Raw genomic sequence first — 24,899 nt, forward strand, 5'->3', positions numbered from 1 at the left:
CAATTTCTACATTGCCCCAGGATGCCCAGATTCATCAGATAGATAGGAGAGAACACTGGGAGCTGATCCTTGGACATGCCCGAATAAAAAACTATTTTCCATTAGATAAGTGAGGAAAGTGAGTACAAGAGCTGTTTTTCTTTAAGCAAGTGAGGAAAGTAAGTACCAAACTGTTTTCCTCTAGGTAATGAGGAAGGTTGAGTGCTGTAGTAATTAGTAGGTTATTTAGTGCTTACAAGTTCTGAACAAGTGCTGATCACGAATAAGCAAATTCAAGTGCTAAAACTAAGAATCTGTATCTGGACTAAACTAGTTACAGGAAAGGGGGAAACAAGTGCAAATGTGGGCTTTTAAATCAGAAAGTTGAGAGAGATGGAAAAACTGCCCAAATGGCCAATAACTACAATTTCTGGGCCAGAACCACTCCTTATGTGGTAGATAGGTTACCTAGTGCTTACCACTCCCACTTATAAGCTAGAAGGCTTCCCTCCAACACAGAAAGTTTGGGGGGGGGGGGCTCAGAAGCTTACATACAGTCTTGGATACAGCAAATCTGAATCTGGACTACACTAGTTACAGGAAAGGTAGGAAACAGGCTTAGATTTTTTTTTATACAGAAAAGTAGCTAAAACAGCAGTAAAAACAATTCAAATGCATTCAGGGTTGCCACCTTTTCAAATGGCCAAAGTGGGACATTTTCGGGACACACATCAGATTTAACAGGCCGACACATACCCATGGTCAGTACAAAGGATAGAACTTAACTTGTCTGCCTAAACAGAAGTTTATTCTTGTAGCAGTTTAGTTGCTTATTCTGTTTCTTGTAACATTTAGGTATTTTAGATGCAGAAATAACTATTTTATGCAACTATTACATAAACTATGGGACATAATTATGTCCTACAATCTCAGGACATTTGCCATATTTATTATTTTTTGTCAGGACACAACTGCCCAAACAGGGACTGTCCCTCGCAAAGTGGGACAGGTAGCAACCCTAAATGCAGTGCAAGCTAGCATACTTGAGTATATAGCAATGTTAGACCAAACAGTTTAAAAAATGCAATTAAATTAAAAATGACTAAAAACAAGTGCAGAAGGAGTCTATTAGGTAGAATGAGGTAAAGAGATGGGACTGGGGGGGGGGTCCCAGATCAAATCTACAATGGGGGCAGGCAACTGCAAAAGCCTCCAAATCTAAACAACACCTTCAGCAGAGATCTGAAAAACTATACAGTGAAGCAAAAATAACAGTGCACAACTAAGTCAGCCAGCAATGATATAAAATTAATCAAGCAACAATTAACAGTACACAACTCTGAAGTGCCAGAAAAATATACTTAGCTCTGTATATCTCCAGATAGTTTGAAGAGCAGTCTGTCAGGACACAGGAAGGCTCCAGCAATGATAGATAGATAGATCTACATGATAGATAGATAGATAGATAGATAGATAGATAGATAGATAGATAGATAGATAGATAGATAGATAGATCTACATGATACTTCTACTGTTTTCTAAGTATGGAGATATATTGGCTTGCTTTTACAATCTAAGATCGCTTTCTTTCATGTGAAGCCGAATTGTTCTTTGACTTCCTGGATCATGTAATAAGCATTTGTGCTGGTATATTTTCTTCCTATCTAAATGCAATAACTGTGACAACACGGAAATTAGTTGCGATAACTATCCACTTGTACCAAATGTGGTCTTATCCCATGAACATTTTTGGAAACACTCTCTGATCTTACATTTAACATACGTACTAGAAGCTTTTGTAAAAAAGGAGTGGTTGCATGTTCCAGATATTCTTACTTTATCAGAAATATATCTCTAGCTACATACTTCTGCGACATAGAACATAATCTTTGGCATTCCATCTTCTGATATGAGCAGACATGGTAGTATTCAATGGGAAAGTCTATTTTTGCCAGGGACAGCTTAAGCTACTGTCTTCAAAACTGTTAATAATAAGCACATGCTGACTTTTGTGGGAAGAAAAGTCATTATTTTTAATATACCATCTGTCACCACCAAGGTCCTTAATAATTAATTTAATGTATTAATTTTTAGCAGGATAAATAAGATAGGTTCATAGGTTCATACTAGGCTACCTGCCCTAGGGCATTTATAAGCCTAGCCAGAGTGTGTTTGGCTTTCACCACCCATTTTAAATTAATTTTGCTATGCCCTTTTTTGAGGTTAGTATACTGTGCCTCTGTCTAACAGTGACACAGAAGTGATACCTGGGGTAAAGCTACGATCTCCCATCCACTCATCAAGATTCCTCTTGAAGAGAGTCAATGAGGGACTCTGCCTAACCTGGACTGGGATTTTATTCCAGAGTGAAGGGAGCCTCTGGGTTATGAATCTGTCCCTCCAGCATGTCCTATTTATTTCAGTGCAGAGGTTCAAGTCTATCAAGCGTGTAGCTCGATGGGATTTGGATTTTCTGAGGTGCAGCATGTCCATTAATTCCGGGTTGGACATGGCTTTATACGTCAGGCACAAATCGCCTCTGAGCAGGCAGTATGCCACTGAGTAGAGCTGGAGTTACTTTAACCGGGCAGCATATGGCATCTGTTTGAGCCCTTTGATCCTCTTGGTGAGGTACTTTTGGGGTCTTTCCAGTTGCTGCAGGTGTCTGGTAAGGTACATCCCAAAAGGGGCATTGTACTCAATTATGGGCCTGATGAGGGATGAGTAAAGAGGCATGATGACCTCCCCTGATCTAGATGTGAATCTCTTCATGATTAGATGGGCTATATAAAATGTTTTTCTAACCACTTTGGCCACGTGGTTGTCAAATGATCGATTGCTATCAACTTGGGTCCCCAGGTCCCTAATTACTTCTTCTGTACTTAATGGATTACCACCTATGTGGTAATTTGTGGGCACTTTGTTTTTGCCAAAGGGGATGACTATACACTTTTTGGGGTTTAAGCTTGAGGCCATGGCTCTTGCACCAGTTGTCTGTTTCTATGAGGCCCTTTTGGAGGATGTTTGTGTCGGCTGGAGAGTTGATTATGGCACCCAGTTTGCAGTCATCTGCGAACTTGGTCAGCCACAGTCCTTCCGTGTTGGCCTGTATCTCCGAGAAATATATACCGAACAAGAGAGGTCCCATGACTGAGCCTTGTGGGATGCCACTTGTAACTGGTTTGGAGTCTGACATGGCTCCAGCAATTCTAACCATGTGGGTTCTGTCCTTGAGCTAGTTTGCAACCCATCTAGTGACATAGGGGTTTATATTTAAGCTGGTGAGCTTATCTATAATGCCCGAGTGGGGTATTGTATCAAAGGCTTTTGCGAGGTCCAGGTAGGCTGTGTGGACCACCTTCCCCTCGTCAATGGCCTTGGTGACTGTTTCAAAGAAATCAACCGGGTTTAAGAGGCAGAATCTGCCCTTAACAAAGCCGAACTGGGTAGGATCCAGTGTCTGTAGGTCCCCAATATCTTTATTTATGAGGTCCATGATGATCCTTTCCATAGCTTTGCAGACCAAGCTAGTCAGGCTTATGGGGCGATAGTTTCCATGATCCGTTGAGGCACCACCTTTGTGGAGAGGGACCACTGTTGCTGTACGCCACTCTTTGGGTACATATCCTGTAGTAAGGCTGAGATTGAACAGTAGTTTTATGTTTGGGTTTAGCTCTTCTTGGTGTTCATGTAGGACGCAGCCCGGGACACCGTCTGGTCCCATTGATGCTGTGTTTTTTGCTTTGGAGAGGGCAGCTCTTACCTGAGCATCTGAGATGTCAGGGGGGCAGCACTCTGCTGGGATAGATATTTGCCCTTTTGGTGGGGGGGGGAGTTTGCGCTGAACCTGTCAGCTAGGATGTCGGCAATGTCTGTGGGTTCGGTCTATTTTTTGTCATTTTGGACTAATTCTGAGCATATCTGGGAATTCCCACCCAGGTTCCTAACATAACTAAAGAAAGCCTTGTGATTATCCATAGTATCCTGTGCAATTTTTCTCTCGAAGCTGGCCTTAGACGATTTTATGAGTAGTTTTTTGCTAATACTGATCAGAGATGCCTTCCCTTTTTGGGATTTTGCTCTATCATGTAGTAACTTCCTCCTTCTATTGTATAGTTTGTTTATGGCTGGGGTCCACCAGACAGAACGTCTGCCTTTGGAGGATTGGGGTCTTGGTTTTATTTGGAATTGCATGATCCATGCATTCCTGAAGGTGTTCATAGAATGCATTTATAAAGGATTCTGCGGTCTGGGCTGTATTTTCCACAGGCCCGGGGGCTTTGAAGGATTCCACCTTGGTTTTGAGGAGTGTGAAATTTGCTTTAGAGAAGTTTTTCACTGTGGTTTTCAGGGCAGGGGGTGGAGTCGGGATGTGAATATCCAGTGAGATTAGTTTATGGTCTGATCTTACCAGTGAGGGATACACTTCTGGTCTGGAGCATAGAGTCCCCATGTTGGTGATGATCAGGTCCAGTATGTTTTCCCCTCTTGTGGGAGTGGTAACAAGTTGTTCCATAGCATGTGAGTTTATAAATTCTAGGAACCTTTGGGCTAGGGTGTTGGAGCTAGAGTAATGCTCCCAGTCTATGTTTGGGTAGTTGAAGTCGCCCAATGTAATGGTATTTGGAGAGACCTTCATATTTTCCAGTGTTCTCAGGAAGGCTGAGTGGGGTTCCCGGGTTTGGGAGGGTGATCTATAGCAGGCTATAAACTGGAAGGCAGTTTTACCCACTGTTAGTTGCACATGGATAGTCTCTGATGCTTCGTGCTGTGCCACCAACCAACCTGGAGGTGTGGGTATCTTTGACGAATATTGATACTCCCCCTCCTTTTGTGGTTCAGTCCAAGTTTTGGGGCCGAAAAGCATGGTATGAGGTATAACCTGGAAGTGCTGGGGTGCTCTCGGGAGCCTTGAACCAGGTTTCTGTTACTGCACAGATATCGATGTTCTTAATGCTAAGGAGAGTTTCGAGTGCGTGCATCTTGAGGTTTAGAATTCTGGCGTTGAGTAGCATTACTCTTAGTGTCTTATCCCTTGTGATACCTATGGAGGTGGGTTTGTCTTTTGAGCCTTGCCTAAAAAAGGCACTATGGGGTAGCAAGAGCCTTTGCCAATATCCGAAAGCCCAGGGGTGACAGGTGCAAGCCGTCCCTAGCGAAGCATCGTGGCTTGTCGAGCATGTCATCCCAGGCTGACAGGCATTGGATCCCCTTTGAATGACACCAATACTTAAGCCAGTTGTTGAAATTGATCATCTTGTCTTCATATTGTGGCATCATTCTTGGTGAGGGTAAGATGCTACTCACGGTCAGGGTCATACCAGCCTGGGCTACATGCTCAGAGAGCTCCTCTATGTCTCTTTTCATGTAGTCCAGTGAGGTACATCTCAGGTCATTCACACCAGCATGGACAATGACTGAGTCATATTTGTACTTGCCTTGGAGTGACCTGAGTGCTTGTGTTATGTGGCGGATCCTAGCGCCCAACAGGCAGCTCACCGTGACCTTCTCCTTGTTCAGCCTGGTGAGCGGGACGTCAGTGTGCCTGACGATAGAGTCACCTATTACAAGTGTATCAGGTGTGTTGTTTAGCCTTAAGGACTGTGACTGTTCGGCACACTGGCTTTGTGAGCTATGTGTTGCACGTGTTTTGTTTTGGGTTAGCGGTTGCTTGGGTGTCTGCTTTGGAGGTCTCTGCTGCTTAGGCAGATTTTTATTCAGAGCCTCCGAGTATGTTTTTGTGTGTTTATGTGTTTGGTTTGCTGTCGTGGTAGGTCTATGTGAAACTGGAATTGTAGTGAGTGTGGTTTCCTTCTCCTCCTGACTGGTTTCACCAGTACTGAGTTGAGAGAGCTTAGCCTCCAGTATGGCTATATTGTTGCATCTCTCACATGTGTTGGAATTTGTTGGGAGGAGGAGAGGGTTGTCTGTATACATGAGGCAGTTGTAACATTGCCTCAAGATTCCCAGATTCACCAGCTGGACCGGAGAGGAGATTGACAACTGACCTTTGGACATGCTAGAATAGTACTGGGAATTCCTTTATAATTGAAAAAAAAGGGTCAATGGGGAACAAGGTACTCAAGGGGAGTTTGTGAGGGTGTAGTGCTTTTAATTTTTTAGTGCTGACTTATATAATTGCTTTAGTGAGCAAGTGCCAGGTATCTTAAATGCAATGTGTTACAGGTAACTTAAATGCAAAAATGACAAACAGTAACTTTCTTTCAAGTGAAAAAAGGAAATAAGTGCAGTAAGCAATGCAGATATCACTAGGGATCCACAGCAGCACTGAAAAGCTGCATTTTAGGTGGAATTAGCATTTCAGGGAAATAACAAGCAAACAAACAACAAGCATACAAAGCTAGATTCAGCAGGCCTGGATCTAGTCTATGCTACAGCAAACAAGGTCTACCAATTTCAGTAAGAAACAGTTCAAATATGCAGGCACTATTAGCCTTTAACCAGGAATTCCCAGCTCAGTAGGGCAGAGTCCAGCCTCTCCTCCCACAAGAGTGCAGACCACGAACCTTCTTAATGTAAAATAACTGGCCTGAAGCCCAAGTGCTTGAACCAGAACTAATACACTTTTAGAGTAAGAGACACTGAGCCCTCAATCAGCAGTTCCCAACTTAGAAGGATGTAAGCTACCTGTCCTGCCACCACAGTGCAGGCTACAAACCTTCCTAATGTAAAACAACTGGTCTGAAGCCCAAGTGCTTAATCCAAAAGACTTAGAATGATAGCTACACTTTAATCAAGTTACTACCAAGCAGTAATAAATACAATTGAATACTTTAAAGAATGCCTGGATTAGTGCTCAAGTTATACAAACAAAGCTAGATTCAGCAGGCCTGGATCTAGTCTATGCTACAGCAAACAAGGTGTACCAATTTCAGTAAGAAGCAGATCAAATATGCAGGCACTATAAGCCTTTAACCAGAAATTCCCAGCTCAGATGGTCTTTCTTGTACCATTTTCAACCAAAAACCTTGCCATAAAGATAAGGTTAAACATTAAATGTATGTAACCAGTTTAGTGCTGCCAATCAACTACTAGGTTTTCTTTTTTATTTTAATCTGCAGGATACCAGTGGTGTTTGAACAGGCAGACGATTCATCTTACATCAGCTTAGATATTTCTTCATATTTTAGTTGGCAGAGGTGACATTCCAACCCCAACAGTATCATCTGCCCTTCATAATTGATTGACGGTGAGTAGATTTGACCCCATACACACCAACTGTCCTTTATAATGAGTAACTTTATAATTTGTTGCTACTGACATGATGAAAAGAAATGCCTTATTCCTTGGCAAAACCATTACAGTCTTGCACATAAATTGATGCTGTGACAGCCCTATCCTATCGCTTGCCTTGAAATCACTTTGTGGGCTCGTGTTCTTATCCTTGACCTATAAATTACATAAAGTAATATTATGCATTACAGGACTTCAACACTGTTTATCGTTAGAGATGAAGTAATTTACTTTTCTATTGTAACATGCATTTCATTTCTTTTTTTTTTAAACAAGTTTATTGTTTTTAACATACAAAATAAATATCATAACAATCTTATACAAGCAATTAAAATGTAAATAGTTATAACATTTAATAAAACAACCAAAATATTTACAGAGACATCCACTACAAATCAAATCAATTGATTAAACTGTAATGTCTTACTAATGAAACTAAGATTTTTTTAACAGATTTTGTAAAGTATCCCATATAGTATAGTAAGACATTTTTCTAGTAGTTCTTGACTTTATTGTCGTTAATTCCATATGACACACTTCTGTCATAACATTTTTAAATTCATTAAATGAAGGAGGAGTATCTGAAATCCAGTTTCTGGTTATTATTTTTCTAGCCACTGCTAGAATAGACCATAACAAGGGAAGTTTAACTTTTTTAACACTTTTAGGAACAGGAGTGTTAAATAATATAAGTGATTTAGAGACAATGAAATTATCTGTGAAAAGAGCCTGCAAAAAATCATTGATTAACATCCAATATTCCTTGAATTTTATACCGTCATAAAACATATGTGCCCAATCAGCATTTATTTCTACATTACATCTCTTACATAAGTTGTCTTTATTATTTATTTTATTCATCATTAAAGGTGTATAGAAAGATCTATGTAAAAATTTCCAAGTAAAAAGTCTCCAATTAATAGAAGAAGTAGTTTTATAAGCAGATTCCAATATATATTGTTTATCTTGTTGTTTTGGTGATTCACCATTAATAGAAATAAAATAATTCCAATAAGTATCTGAACTGTAATGAGTTTCTTCTCTAATAATTTTATGTATGTGTGAGAGCTTACCTTTATCAGAAACCCTATGTTGTAAATTTAATATCAAGTAATCAATCAGAATTGGGACAGATTCTTTAACTGTTAAAGACATTAAATCAAGTTTATTAATAAGATGTTGTCTAAAAGTCTGAATTTCTAACCAACATGTTTCTCTCAAATCAAATTCTTGCTTTAAGAAGTCTAAATTTTTACTTTGTTGTCAGACAGCAACTGATACCAATACTTTAAATCATTCTCTGTGACTAAAAGAATTCTTTCAGAGGTGGTTGATAAGAGAATACCTTGTGTATACATTATAGGGAATAGGATAAAATTCCATTCCTTATACTTAGGATGCATAAATATAAAATCACGAAATCTAATAATAATATTTAATGGGTAACTAGCTAGATATTTTGGTGTAATAGATGAAGTACAAAATTCCTTCAATAGCCATAACATGGGGTTATTTACAAAAGTATTTTTATGTATTAAGGAGATTTTCATGAAGTGAATGCTAATTAGTTCCCAATAATCCTTCCATTTTGCAACATATGACTGATCTATTAACAAAGTAATAACTTTTATAATAGAAGAGATAGTATATAAATTAAAGTCTGGGAATGAAATGCCCCATTGAGACCAGCTATTAGTATGTTTCTTTAATGCAATCCTAGGTTTATTAGGTGCCCATAAGAAATTTAACATTAGTGAATTCAATTTCTTAATAATTATTTTTGTAGGTGGGAGTATTATTGATTGTATTAAATATAATATCTTAGGGAATATTATCATTTTAATAATTGTGAGTCTCTCTTCCATGGTAAAAAACATATTGTTCCAACTATTGAAATGATTTTGTATATTATGAAGACAGTTACTATAATTATTATGTATAATAGATTTAATATCTTTAGTTAATATTATACCTAAGTAAGTTATCTGACCTGAGTTGGGTATATATTTGTGAAAATCATTAGTGAGGACATTTTTTCGTGTGTATATAGGTAATATTTTAGTTTTTTCTTCATTAAATATCAAACCAGAGATATTTTTAAAATCTGTCATTTTATCAAATAATGACTGCATAGAAGAGTTAGTTCCTGCTGATGTAATTAGAACATCATCTGCAAAAAGTTGAATTTTAGATATTGTATTTTCATCTATATCAAATCCTACTATATCAGTGCTGTTTCTAATCAAATTAGCCCAAGGCTCCATTATTAAAGTAAATAATAGTGGAGAGAGTGGACACCCTTGTTTTGTACCTTTTAATATGGGTATTTTTTTGTGAGACATATGTTCCTATCTTAATGTAAGCCAATGCTCCTTTATATAGATGTTCAATTAGATTCACAAATGCATCAGAGAAATGTGTACACTTCAATAAGATAAACAAGTAGTCCCAAATTACTGAGTCAAATGCTGAACTTATATCAAGACTAATAAGTGTTAAGTCTTTTTTTTTCCTGTTTGCATAATCAATTAACGTTAAAGTTCTTCTTATATTGTCAAAAGTATTTCTATTTATAATAAAGCCTGTCTGATCTATATCTATTATACCTGGAATGATTGTCTTTAATCTGTCAGCAAAAATACTCATAATCATTTTATAGTCAACATTAAGTAATGAAATAGGTCTATATGAAGTGCATCTGGTTGGGTCTTTATTGGGTTTTAAAATTGGTGAAATAAATGTGTATTGCCAGGATGGGGGAGTTGTTAACTCATTTTGAGCTGAAATAAAAACCCTATGTATTAATGAGTAAGTACTTTTAGGAAGAATTTTATAAATCTCTGGTATAATACCATCATTACCTGGTGCTTTGTTTGATTTAAGTTTGTTTATTTGTGTAATAACCTCTGTATATGAAATATCTTTATCTATTAATTTAGTCTGTTGTTTATTAAGTTTTTTGTTCATGTTTGTAGTTATAAATTTCTTTATTTTATCTTTAGAATCCATGTTAATGTTATTGTGATTAATTTTAAGAAAGTGATTTCTAAATTCATCTAATATTTCTGGTAAACTAGAAACATTCTTCTTTTTCCTTGGAGAGAAAATTTCTTTGATATGATTTTGTTTATTCAGCCTTTTTGTTTTATTTTTAAGTCTATGTAAATATTTGGGACTTATTGAGTAAGACAAAAACTTATATTTCTCTAATGTTATTTTGACTTTATGAGTTAAAATTTCTTTGTATTTCTCATTTAATTTATATATTTCCTCAATGACTTTTTTGTCCATAATATTTTCTTTATTATTATGTTTATATGAGTCTAATTTGCTTTGAATATCTAGTAATTCTTTGTCCCAGGATTTCCTTTTATTATTATACCATCTGATACTTTGTCCATACAAATATGATTTTAAAGCATCCCAAATGTAAACAATGGAGACATCAGGTGTAGTGTTTAAGTCTAAGAAATGTTGCACCTCTGTAAGTATATAATCTTTATAGTCCTTTAGTTGAGTTAAGTATGCTGGTATTCTTTTGATCTGGACATTATAAGTACTCTTTACCATGAATTCAAAGACAATTGAATTATGATCTGATATAGGACATGAAATGATTTTGGAATTAATTAAGTCTGTTACCATTTGGTTAGAAATAAAGACTCTATCTATTCTTGAATAAGTTTTATATCTGTTAGAAAAAAAGTGTATGGTAATGATTTAGAATCTATCTGATTATTAATATCATTCAAATGATATAAATTAATAAAATCCTTTAAATGTTTTGCATTCGATGTAATTTCCCTCTTTTCTGTAGTAGTAGTATCTTTTTCATGTAGGATACAATTAAAGTCACCTGCTAAAATAATATCTCCTATAGAAAATGATATAATCTTATTGAGATGGTGTTTCACTGTATTAGTGCCAATTCCTGGTATCCAATATACATTGATTAATGTGTATACTTTCCCATTAATCTGTATTGTAACCATACAAAACATTCCTTTATCATCTTTATAAGACTTAATAGTTTTAGGTATGGGCATATTTTTGTTCCATAAGATAGCCACTCCTCTTTTTTTCTGTGTGTGTTCTGAGCTAACCAAGACTGTATATTTATTAGTGGCTAATTTATCTATATCCTTTTTCAGGAGATGTGTTTCTTGAAGGAATATTAAGTTGGCTCTGTGCAAATTAATATATCTCATTAAACTTGCCCTTTTACATGGGTTATTCAATCCATTAATGTTTAAAGAAATTCCTTTTAGAGATACCATTTAACTTCTATGAACATATAAAACATATAATCAGAATAATAATTAACAAAATAAGTATTATTATGTCTCCTCCTTTAGGTGTTCCATTAATTATAGCTGTATTTAATGAAAATCTTATGGAATTTTGTGTAAGTTTTACTTTTATTTGTAGTGACAATGAGTTTATAAAATGTGATGTGGATGTCAAAACTATATACATACAACAATAATCAGGTGAAAATAATGTTTGGATTAAACAGTGCACCCAGCCTGGAGTTGAAAACTCCAACTTCGAGTAGCAAATACCATTCAAGTTATCCCCCTATCCTAAGCAGCAGTACTTCAACTGCCACCAAATTAATTCAATACTAACTATTATTAACTAAAGTTAACCTCATTTAACTTGATTATCTATTATAACAAAGCTAAACAATTTTTATAACAGCTTCATATAAACATATAAAACATTTTGAAACAACTAATATTGCTATGTACATCTATTCTGTATAATACACTCATAATCAAAATAGCATTCTAACAATCTTGATAAAGGGAGCAAAGAAGAGAGAGAGAGAAAGAGAGAGAGAGAGAGAGGAAAAAAAAGGGGAATATCTATATGGTAGTTTAATAAAAGTTTGTAAGAATAAGTTCTTATTATTTGTTTATGTTCATTTGAATTCAATAACATATATTATCTTAGGCTATTATGGTTCAGACGTTACTTATAATAAGGTATTCCCATTTTCTGCCATAGTAATACAGTTAAAAGCTCTTAAAACTTTAAGTTACTTGCACCAAAAGCTTCCTTCTCATATTTATTATTGCCAATTAAATAAATATTTATTCTCATGCATAAGTTAAAAGAACATACTGCACAGCAATGTTGATTCCTAGTTATACATAAATCATTGTGATGAAAGCCATCTCTTTTTTATATATCTGAACTGCAGCTTTAAAATATGTCACATGACAATTTCTTCTAAAATATAATCATAATGATACATGTACTTGTCTGTTAGTCAAGGCAAATGATTTATAACATTACATATGTTTAAATCATAAGCATTTATATACATTAAAGTGCTGCAGTCATATAAGCTTTCAAAAACAAGTGTACATGTGTTTTACCTTCTATGCCTTCTAAAATATCTCATTAGTTTACTATGTCATATTAAGTCATTTAAAATCATTTTAACTTTTATATTTTATAAATTACATCTTAAATAAGTAAGTTATTATAAAGAAAACTCACATTTAGGTGTCATAAAGTTTGTTTTTCATCACAAAGTCACATTTACAGCAGTTCTACTTCCTGAAACAGTTTACTTCTTGGATCTGCGATGTGTCAGTGTGAAATCAGGGGTCAAAGTTCAAAATGGCTGCTTTCAGCTTCTCTGCATGTATTCTGAGTGTTGAAGCTTTTAAAACGACTCAAGGACACTATTCACGAGGAAACCCACATCCCAGATTGTCTCCCATAACATTCTGGCGGGAATTTTAGTAAAAGCAAGTGACTGCATTCATTTTATAATACAAATGAATCTAAACAGTGCAAAACCTTCTCGAAGCATTTTAAAAGTCATTACAGTCTCTATGACAGTGAAACCAAGCCTACAGTTGTTTAACATAAACACAACTTATTTTTATATGCCCCATTTCATTTTCTCATACAGATCTTATTACATACACATATCAGTATTATCAGAAGCATATAATTTTATAGATAAGAGAGAGAGAGAGAGAGAAAAAAAAAAAAAAGGACCTACAAAGAGTATCTACAAAGATATATTACTTGTTGTTTGTTTTTACAAAGATATATTACTTGCTGTTTGTTTTAACAAAGTGGAACATGAGACATATTACTTTCTACTACTTTAGTTCTAGTTAACTGCAATTATATCATGACATATTATTTGAAATCATGTATTAAGTAATTAAGTCATGGTATAATATTTAGCAACAGTATTTAAACAGCATAAATAATTTAAAAAAACTAATAAATTATTTTTCCCCTTATTTCATATTTTCCATCAAACCTCTCTCCCTGCCCTCCCCCACCCCTCACTGAATGTATAGTTTAAAGAGAATGCCATTATTTAAAACAAGAAGAGAAAGGAAATGTATCAAATTACTAACCTTAGGTCTCTTTATCACAAAGAGAAACAAGTTAATTCATAACAGGTTATTTGTTCCTCAGAAAGATTGATTATTTATAAAACAAAATCAGTTCTTTGCACACAAAAAGTAACTTTGAATAAATCCTTAAGATATTTGTGGCTTTCTTGAAAATGTAGTAACTGTAATTAAAGAGTTCAAAGAAATATAGAACATGTCATTTGTTTTTTAGTCTTTTTTGCTTCTCTGAAGTCTTCCAAGAAGTTCCTGTTGCCATCCTCTTTAACGAAGGGCTAGCCCATTCTATATCTTCTATTTTATCTAATATTTTATTTTTTTTAATATACAGCAAAGCAGAGTCCAAGTCTTCAAAAATTCTAGGGCCATCTGGTAAAAAGATTTTTAGTTTGGAAGGAAATAAAAGATGAGTTTTGAACTGTGCTTTCTTAAGCTCTCTTATTAATGGCAAAAAAACTTTTCTTTTTGTTATTACCAAGGAAGAGTAGTCATTGTCAAAACGCACAGTTGCCTCATTAATTTTTATAGGAGCTTTAGCCCATGCAGCCTTTAATACCATCTCCTTGTCATAAGATGATAAAAATCTTACAATAACTGATCTAGGATACTTTTTATTTGTATTAGAATTAGATAAAGACCTATGGGCTCTTTCAATACCAAAAGAAAATGCTTCTGACAGATCTAAAGTTTTGGGAAGCCAAGTATTTAAAAAGGAAGTAATGTTGTTACCTTCTATATTTTCTGGCAGTCCAAAAATCCTTATATTATTAAGGCCTGGATCTGTTTTCAAGGTCATCTATTTTGGATTGAAGGTGTGTGTTCTGTTTCAATAAAAATTCAATGTTAATTTCTTCTTCCTGAATTCTGTTGTCCATATCATTAAGAGTCTCTTCTATACCTGTAATCTGGGCTTTCTGATGTTGTAAGTCTTGATGTAACAAATCCATTTGTTTTGTGTTTTTTTCTATAAAGTTATCAATTTTAACATCCAGTCTGTCCATGTTAGTTGTTAGTTGCTGAATAGTTAATAGTAAAGACTGAAGCTCTTTCTTGATGCTGGAATCCTGACTGTTAGCCTTACTGGAACTCATTCTGAGCAGAGGTGATGAAAGAGAAATTTCCAAGAAGATTTCTGACAGGAAATTTATTTAAATTTTCTTTCTTTTTTAGATATTATTCAAGATACTAGTATTCCAAACGTTTTTAGAAAGAAAATTATTACATTAGTTGAATTTTAAAGTAATTATTTCTTGTCAGTGTAGTTATGTTGGTGGAGGTGAAGAAATCTGCTGCTATCCTGTGTTCATCCTTGGCCACGCCCCCATGCATTTCATTTCTGAAGTCTGCTAATTTAACTTATTACAAGATCAAAAGGAAATTGAATTAACACATGTTTGGAAAATTGATCCACTTGTTGAAATGCAATGATCTTCTTTAATTTTCACCTGAAAACAAAACTTTTTAAGTTTTTCTTTCACAGTTCTATATTTTCAGCATTTTGCAAAATCTGTGTCTGAACACTGAAACTGAAGCATTCATTAATCCTTAGTGCAGTAAATAGACTTGATATCTATGAATTTACTGTCTACTGCGATCACTTATAATGTATCAAAATGTACACTGCACATTGTATTAGGTTCATATTTTTAGATAGTTGTGTGTGTGTGTGTGTGTGTGTGTGTATGTGTGTGTGTGTGTGTGTGTGTGTGTGTGTGTGTGTGTGTGTGTGTGTGTGAGAGAGAGAGCGAGGAGGTGTGCGTGTTGGTCTGATATAGATGAAATGCAGAAATGAAGAAAACTAACAATAGAGATAGAAGGCAAATATGTCATAGACAATATAGTTTATATCACATTAATTAATAGAGAGAAATGCATACCACTTACCCTCCTCTTACTACCAAGATGGAAATCAGAGATGGCAAATCCCAGGACGTTGAATCAGCAACATCAGTACAAATTTCTTTTCTTTCTCCTCTAAAGTCTGACGAGTTGTAAATGTAAAGCTTTAAAAGAAAGATAATTAAAATATTAACAAAAATATATAAAAACTGCAGTATTTTATGGCTGAACTTACAATATATAAGTTTAATTACACTTAGTTATGCATTATTTTAAATGACCTTTTGCTTTTACAAGAAAGTCCAGATTTTTAGAAATAACAGCTCCTGATTTTGAGATTTGTTCTAATATAGCTATGCCAGGGATATGCCTGTGCTCCCTCAACAATTTTGTATGTCCAGGAAAAAGATATAATCATGATGACTCTGGGTCACAACAACAGCTGGACAAACGTCTAGCTGTTTCATATGGAAAACATGGCATTATGGACTTGAAGTCTCTTTTGATATGATGCATTTCTAAGAAGCAAACAAACACTTACAGGGGAGGCACTGATATGTCCATACTCAAAGAGAAAAACAAAAATGAATGTCATAGCTAGCTACAGGCCCCCAAATTTGACTCAAAGATACCCACTCCACCATAACATCCCAGGTTGCACCCTACATGAACTCCGGTATGAACTTGCAACCCCATTAAGCACCCTATTCAACCAAAGCCTGAGTACTGGCTTTGTAAAAGGACAGCCACTGCCATCCCTTTACACAAAGGTGGAGCGCCCACCGATCCAGGAAATTATAGACCCATCAGCCTAACTAGCCTGATATGCTAGGCCATGGAATGGATTATCATAGAATTCATTAAAGGGGACAATGACAACCTCCAAACACTTGACTCCACACCATTTGGGTTTGTCAAGGGGAGGTCATGTTTATTAAATCTGGTTGACATCTTTGAGACAATCACCAAAGCCATAGATGAGGAGAACACAGTGCACACTGACTATCCTGACCTGGCCAAAGCCTTTGACACTATTCCCCACTCTGGCATAGTTGATAAATTCTCACAACTAGGCATCAATCCATATGTTACCAGATAGGTAGCAAACTGGCTCCCTGACAGAACCCACCTAATCAAAATAGGGGAAGCCACCTCAAGCAGTAGACCCATAATGAGTGATATACTCCAGGAATTGGTCTGATCTGTTATTCAGGATATACTTCTCTGAGGTGCAGGCCAATACCAGTGGGCTATGGCTGACCAAGTCTGCAGAAGACTGCATACTGGTTGCAGTCATCAATTCCCCTAGTGACGTGGATGTCTTCCATGAGGGTCTCACCCAAACAAATGACTGGTGACAGAAACATGGCCTCAAATTGAATGCCATAAAATGCATCATCATCCTCTCTGGGGAAAGTGACATCCCCACATATTATCACATTAATAACAACATCCTAATTACACAATCAGTAGTGAGGGATTTGGGCACCCAGGTTGAAAGCAACCTGACTGGTGACTACCATGTTGCTTCTGTTGTACAGAAAGCTTTCTACATGGCCCACCTCATAAGTAAGGGTATCTCATCCAGGGACAAAGAAGTCATAACATCCCTGTATTCTTCCCTTATAAGGCCAATTATTGAGTACAAACCCCCTTCTGCATGTACTCACAAAGCACATGCAAAAGCTGGAGAGACCACATAGGTTCCCTACCAGGAGAATCCAGGGCCTCAAATACCTACCCTACACAGATAGTCTAAAAGCCCTGTCCCTCTATTCAGTTTCATACAGACTCCTCAGAGGTGACCTCTGTCTAACATACAAAGCAATCACAGACCCCGCCTTGATGAGACTGTTGCATATCCACAAGTCAAGCTCCACTCAAGCAACCTATATATATGCAACCTCAACCTGGTCTGTGATGTCAATAGGACTTGTTGGTGGGACAGATTTGTCTCCCAGAGACTCCCCCCATCTGTGGAATAGTCTCCTTCTCCAAGTCAAGCAAAGTACCTCATTATCCTTTTTTAAGCGCAACCTGGATAAATGGTTGGGAAACATAAAATACACCCCTAGGATTCCACCTGTCCCTGCTGGACAGGGGCTTTGGGTGCTGACTTGTATAAACATGGGCTAAACTCTTGGCTAGGCTTATAAGGGCCTTAGGGCCAATAGCCTAGTAACCTCCTATGATTCTATGATCTTCCATCCACATACAATCCTCTTTTTGTTACGTTGTCATTTTTCTGTTTCTATAGACCCCTACTCATTTTTCCACAACCACTATTTGATTTTCCTTGTAATATTTGGTATTACCCGATTTCTATTCAACAAAATTTTATTCAGTCTTTCATTCAATATTGCCCAAATAATATGAAACATTTTCTTATCTATATTTTTGACATATTCCTCACTATAATTTTTATAAAAAACATGCAATCATATCCACACTTATCTTCTTGCAATCACTTATGCCTTTAATACTCTTTTCCTCCATCATTTTTCCCCTAATTCAACTTTTTTAAGCTGTAAAGAAATATGTTCTACTTTCTTTAATTCATTACAATAATAACATGTCCTTTGACCTACTTTTTTATAAAACATCTTTAATTTTGCTGGCAATTTATTTATTTGCAACCTCCATAGGCAATCTTGACATTCAACCCATACTGTACCCCATATTTATTCTTTTTTTTACAGCTGTTAAATTTTTCAATGGACTTATTCCATAATTTTGTGTCATTATGTTTTTATACTAAATATTTTTATTTTCTTCTACCTCTTCTACTTTCAATTTCCATATTTTTATTTTGTATAGATCTTTAGCTCTACATTCATCCCTATTCTCTTTTATTTGTTTTCATTAAGAAACATTGTCTTTCATATTTCTGTTTTAATATTCTTACAACCAATGCATTTTCCTTGCATATTTATCCATTTCAAAACCTTATATAAATTTAATGAAGCCATGCACTACATGATTTAATAATCCTAGTCCCCTATTCCCTATTCATGTACAGTACTCTGCTTTTGACAGGACTCATCAAAGATCACCATATAAATCTAAAGATTATTTCAAGAAATTGTTTCTCCAGATCTGTTGGTATCATATACATGTTAGCTATGCGTGAAAATTTTCCCAGCGTTGTCGCCTCCCAGTTAGACATTGCCCTGTTCGATTGTCAGTCAGAGCGTACTGTGTGTGGAGACATGCATGAATGGGTGTACCTTCATTGAAGGTTGTGCGTCCGGGCTGGCAACTTGGCACGTAAAAGTCTACTGCCAATCATTAGCGGACCGGAGTTCCGCTGTGGCGAACCCTAACCGGGAAAAGCAGAAAGACACAACAACATTGCATTAATTAAATGTACTTTTTTCATATAAGATAATCTATACCTCCTCCATATAACATTAATTATTTTTAATTCATTCAAAAGTTTTCTCCCATTGATCATTTATTATATATTCACCAAACTGAATTCCTAATATTAATAATGCTTTTCTTCCAAATTGTATTCCTTCTAACTGTTCCTAGTCTCCAAAACCCTTGCATTTTCTCTATTCATTGTTAATCCAACTTCTTGCAATTTTTATGCATGTATATAATTGCCTCTTTCATTTCTCTCTATTTTAATCATTAAGACTATAATATCTGCATATATCATAATAATTGGATATGAAATGTCCATTTTCTGTATATACTAAACATTTTCCATTTCTTCATTTCTTTCTTTTACTACATAGTTCATGACCACTACAAATAAAATATTACTCACTGGACATCTTTGTTTAAACCTGTATTCATCTCAGTTTTTTTTTCATTTAACCAACCATTTATTAAGATCCTAATATTAGTATTTTTATACATTGACTCACATAATATATTTGTTTATAACAATTATATACTTACATTATTTATCACAATATTTCATGTTCTATTGAATCAAATACTTTGTTTATATCAGACACCATTAATTTTGCTTCCGTTTGTTCTTTATTGATATCATCTGCCATTTTCCTAATTATAATCAGTAATTATTGGCTTCCTGTAACTTTAACCTCATAAATGCCTTCTTCTATTACATATTTCAATCTATGCTTTAGTCTCTGTTGCATTATTTTCATAAATATCTTATAATCTTTGTTATGCATCATTACTAGTCTTTAGTTTTTTTTTATTTCTTCTCTCATTTTTTTCCATATAAATCTCATAACTCCCCTACACATTTCTGCATAACAAATGTTATAATTTAGACATTTGTTAAACACTTTAACCAAAAATTTGTTTTGCCATTGTGTCAAATTCTTATACATTAAATATACTATACATCTTATCCTACTATTGAATTTATATATTTTCCTCAGTATATTTCTAAGTCCATAATTGTAATTTGTTTTTCCAATTCTTTATTCATTTATTCTGTAAACTGCTTCATTCTCCAATTATTTCTTTTTTTAATCTCTCTTTTTTTACCATCTCTTTAACATATTGCACAATAATATCCATAATATTTCTTTGCTCTCTTTCAGCTATTCTATATTTATTTTTCATTTCTCTCATTATACCAGTTTGTTCTTTTACATTTTTACTCAAATATAGCAATTCTTCTTCCTATTTTCCTAGTAAAAGTGTTTTGTTTATGTAATACATCTCCTATTTTTTCTTGATTCTTTTGGTAAATCTCTTCATCCTTTAATATATTCCTCTTCATTTCTATCCAGTTTTTCTAATATAGATGTTTGTGTTTCTCTATATTTGTCTTTTTCTATTCACCTTATTCTATTTCCCAGATTTAATACCTTCTTTTATATTTCTCTTTAAATATTATCCGGCATTTTGAATAGTTATTGTAAAAATCTCTCACAGTCAAATTATCTTTCTATAACTCCATTATATTTTTTCCCTTCTACTCTTTACTTTATTTATTCTCTTTACTCCTTTCCCAATTATATATTTCTACCCATATAGCCAAATGATCTGAAAATCCTGTTTCTACCTCTTCATCTATTACTATTTTTATAGTTTTAGGAATCAAAATAAACTGTTTCTGTTTTCAGTTGTCCTCTTCAATATGTACTTTTATCATATTCGATAACTCTAAATTCCCACATTGTATTATTCCTTTCATTATTTTCTTATCTAATTTTTCTTTTTGCTTTTTATTCCTTAAGTCACAATTAAAATCTCCTGTTATTGTAACATCAATGTTTACTATGACATAGTCCAACATTTCTTGAAATCATTTTTGTTTTTTATATATTAGATAAGCATATAATGCTAAATCTACAACCTTTTCCTTCCCACATAAACACAACTGTTATTAATAGTCTTAAGCTAATTAAAGTATTATCAATGTTTCATTGGCATACTACATAATATAGCTATCCCTGAACATGTTTCTAGCCAAATTCCGTATTATACTGCCCATCTATAAATTTTGTGTTTGTCCTCTTCCTCTTTAATTAAACCTCTAGCATCCTCTAAGACTATTAAATCTATCTCACACTTATTACACCATTTTGACTCGATTATCCTCCTCACTACATTTTATACTCTTGACATTGATAGACAATTCTAAGATTTATTGCTTCTCTTTTCCTTAATTTGCAATGCATTATTTATTTATCCATCTCATTTCTTTTTCTTTTTTTCTTTTTACTTTCAAACTCACATCTTGGAATTTCCTTTTCCTATCTTTAACACTTTTGCCATTGGAATTTTTATTTTTAACTATTTCCAATCTATATCTTCTCCATCACTGATATCTGATCAACTTTACATCTCCCTTTCTCCTTTTTATCAATCTTATTTTCTTTTTGTGTATGAGTGTATGTACTCTCCCTTTTGTATTTTTGTTGCTATTGCTCTTTGCTGTTTTATTTTTCTCTAATCAGTCCCTCTTTATTAAGTTCTGTATTTTCCCTTTTTCACAATCCATCCATAAATGACCTGTTTGTCTGCATTTATAACATTTAATTGCACATTTCTGCATCAAGACCAATCTTCCCACAGATACATTTTTTTGTCACAATTCCCTACAAAATGTCCCCCCCCCTCCCTCAAAAAGAAATTGGTTGTCTCCAATACTTAACAGTTCTATGATGTTCAATATTAATCATGCTAGGAATATATACAATTTTTTGCATTTTCCATTTTCAAAATCACATTACTATTGCAAGCCCCTATCCAAAGTCCTCTGTTATCAAATACTTTAGGAATGCCCTTCATTTTTTGCAAAAGTTTTTTAATAAATATTTTTAACAGTTTTCCTTTCAGTTTCTGTTCAAAATTGTATGCAAACTTTTTTCAGGAAAGAAAGTCCTTGCAGTATATTAATTCCATGGATACGTGTCTTTTCTTTTTTTCATAATCTCCCAAAACAGTTGGTAGTACTGCAGCAGTCTCAAATAGAATGTCACAATAATTCCCTTTAAATCAAAATAAAAATTCTTGTGCCTTGATTCCCAAAGGCACAACTATCTTAGCCCATATTTCATACTTGTTCATTTCTTGCTCTTCTTTATTCTGAATTCTAGCTACATTTCTATTTATTTTCCATTGCTTCTGTCTTCTTCCTCCCTCTTCTTCTTCCTTCTGTTGTCCAGACACTTCTGTAAATATTTTTTCTCTCAAGTTCTTGTTCATTCTCTTTATGTATTCTTTTCATCATTTCACCCCAAGATAAATTCTTCCCTGTCTCTGGCTCACTCTGATCAACTGGATTGACCAATGAGCGATCCTGCAACCCTCCTGACTTGATGGTCGATAATCACTTCTTCCTGCTTCTATCCTTTCAACTCCATAAATAAATTGCACTGAAAAATATCTTCATTGTCCTCCATCTGGTCACCCTCATAATTCTTTATGCCAGGTATCTCCATTCCTCCTCAGAAAACAAACCCAGGGAGTCTGTGTTTGCCTCTACTCCTTACTTCTCTGTTGCCATGTTTGCATACCATTTTCTCACCTGTCCCTGCACCAGGAATGGAACGGATGCTCTCACTCATCAGCTGCATGCATTGTGAGTGTTGTAGCAGTAAGGGAAGTTCAAAAAAACCAAGAATGTGGATCCAGACAGGCGATAGGGTAAAGTTAATTTTACTGAAGTAAAATCCAAATGGTAAAAAATAAGTCTTCAAACACATGTAAGGATAAGCGCTTTCATTTGTAACTGTGACAAACTTCTTCCGATAAATTAAACATCATTTCCAGTAGTTTAAAAACCTTCTCCTGTTTACTAAAAACATTCTCATTTGTCCATCTCCCTCCAATTGACAAAAGACACAAACCCCTCATTAAAACATATGCAAACCAAGGTACAGAACAAGGAAATGCGATCTTATAAGGTAATATAATGTGTTATGAAATACTCTAAAAACATTTATAATACCTCTCTGTAGAACAATTCATGTTTTAATATTGAGTGCATAAATAAAAATCATAAATAAAAATCAGAATATATAAAATAAGTGTCATCTCTCCAAAGATTTTAATCTCAACACGCTACCTAATGATAAGGACCCATTTAACCCTGGCCATGTGTGTGCTCTAAGATGCATTTGCCATCCTAATTCCATCTTTTGAAGGATAACTGGCCAAGCCCCCCCCCCACTGTTACTTTTCAAGGTGTCCAAAATAATGAACTTAAATGAATGTGCAGGATTTAGGTTGACATGCTTTGCCAATGTATTTGTATGAACATTGTCCCTTATTGCTTTAATATGTTCCCCCATCCGATCCTTGAGTTTCCGCTCTGTCTTCCCAACATAAAAGGAAGTACAATGTATGCATAGAGCACAATAAACTACTTTGTCGGTGTGGCAACTAAATTCCCCCAAAATCCTGATACAATAATTATTAATGGAAACACCACTTGTTTCTAATATAAAATTGCAATATTTGCACCTCTTACACTTATACATGTAACCCTTAATGCTATTATTAATAGTAGTCTCAAAACATCTCTTAAGGTTATAATCCTTCTTATAAATTATAGTGGGAAAAGTGTCTACTTTATTTCTCAACACAGGATCATTCAATAAGAGGGACCAATTTTTATGTAGAATATTCTTAACAAAAAAACTGTCTGAATTAAAAGTAGTAATAAAGCTACAAATAAAATGTTTATTATGATTATTGTGATTAGTGTTGTTAACAATGTTGTTGACTTCATTCTTTGTGTCAGTAATATCCCCAGCTGTTGATTCATTCTCGTTAATCGTAGATGTTAAGGGATAAAAGTCAGTGACAGAAGGTATATTTCTACTTACTAAAAGTGGTTATAAATGCCAGTTTTCCCTTTTAGTGATAACCTCATTAATCACTTCATCTATCAAAAAGTCAGGGTACCCTCTATGTGAGAACATGGTTTAAGTAAGTCACATTCTAATATGAAACTATTCCATCTGCTGACCATTCTAGCTGCTCTCACAAATTGTCCCTTTATAACAGCTCTCTTTTGTAAATATGGATGACCTACAATCATAATGCAACAAACTGTTACTATAAGTTTTCTTACAAAAAATTTCTGAAATGTAGTTATTTGTATAAGTAAAATCTACTGCCAATCATTAGTGGACTGTAGTTCCGCTGTGGCGACCCCTAACCAGGAAAAGCCGAAAGACACAACAACAACCTACATACTAATGATGCCATTAACAGTGAGAAAGTCTGTTGTTTATTTTACACATATTGTTCTCTGAATATTAGATTACTGCAACAAATCTTAAATATTCCATTTCTGTCTGACCAACAAAGTTGTAAACTCCATCATACTCTATCATCTATTTACTCAGCAAATGATTTTAACATTGTTTTAATATACTGGTTAATTGTAGTATGATTTTAACATTGTTTTAATATACTGGTTAATAGTAATATTTACTCCATTTTTGCTTTAACACATGCATTGAGCAATCATATAACATACTTTAATGACAAGATAACAAAAGCATATTTAAATAATGCTGAGTGAATGAGTTTAAGGGACTTAGTTGTATAATATTTTGATATTAAAATAGTGAGAGTCTGACTGATAGCAAATTTTCTTTGGAGCTAAATTGTGCCAACAGATTTGTTAAATAATTATATGCTTGAGGATTTGCTTGTACAAGTATTAGTACATTCTAGGTACTTTATTTCTTTTAAGATAGTGAAACCAAGCATTAGATGTTTTGACATTCAAAACATACTGAACAGTAATACAGAGAGTAATGCTGACCACTGCTCATGACAAAGTTAAGATAGCTGTACATACTTTGAAAGGTTTATTGGAGAATGATTAGACGTATATACACTTAATACATTGCAGGATGATAGCTATGATGACCCACCACTGCCAATTAATATGTGACATGGATATTCCACCTCTGGGCTAGTAATCAAGAAGCATCAATCCTCACCACTGGGACCTGTGGGGAGATGTACACTGGGAAGATA

General features: G+C 34.7%; 1 protein-coding gene across 1 annotated transcript in view; it reads right to left on the reverse strand.

Annotated features, from left to right (window-relative positions):
- Window positions 1-24,899, reverse strand: part of CRYBG2 (crystallin beta-gamma domain containing 2) — a 1,696,066-nt gene that overhangs the window by 377,760 nt on the left and 1,293,407 nt on the right. The window contains exon 6 of the mRNA XM_044084069.1: window positions 15,507-15,625. Within this exon, the coding sequence (XP_043940004.1) occupies window positions 15,507-15,625 (119 nt within the window). The remainder of the gene's footprint in view (window positions 1-15,506; window positions 15,626-24,899) is intronic.

The sequence above is a fragment of the Protopterus annectens genome, chromosome 1.part1, assembly GCF_019279795.1.
Source record: "Protopterus annectens isolate FY-2018-M chromosome 1.part1, PAN1.0, whole genome shotgun sequence".
Classification (NCBI taxonomy): Eukaryota; Metazoa; Chordata; order Ceratodontiformes; family Protopteridae; genus Protopterus; species Protopterus annectens.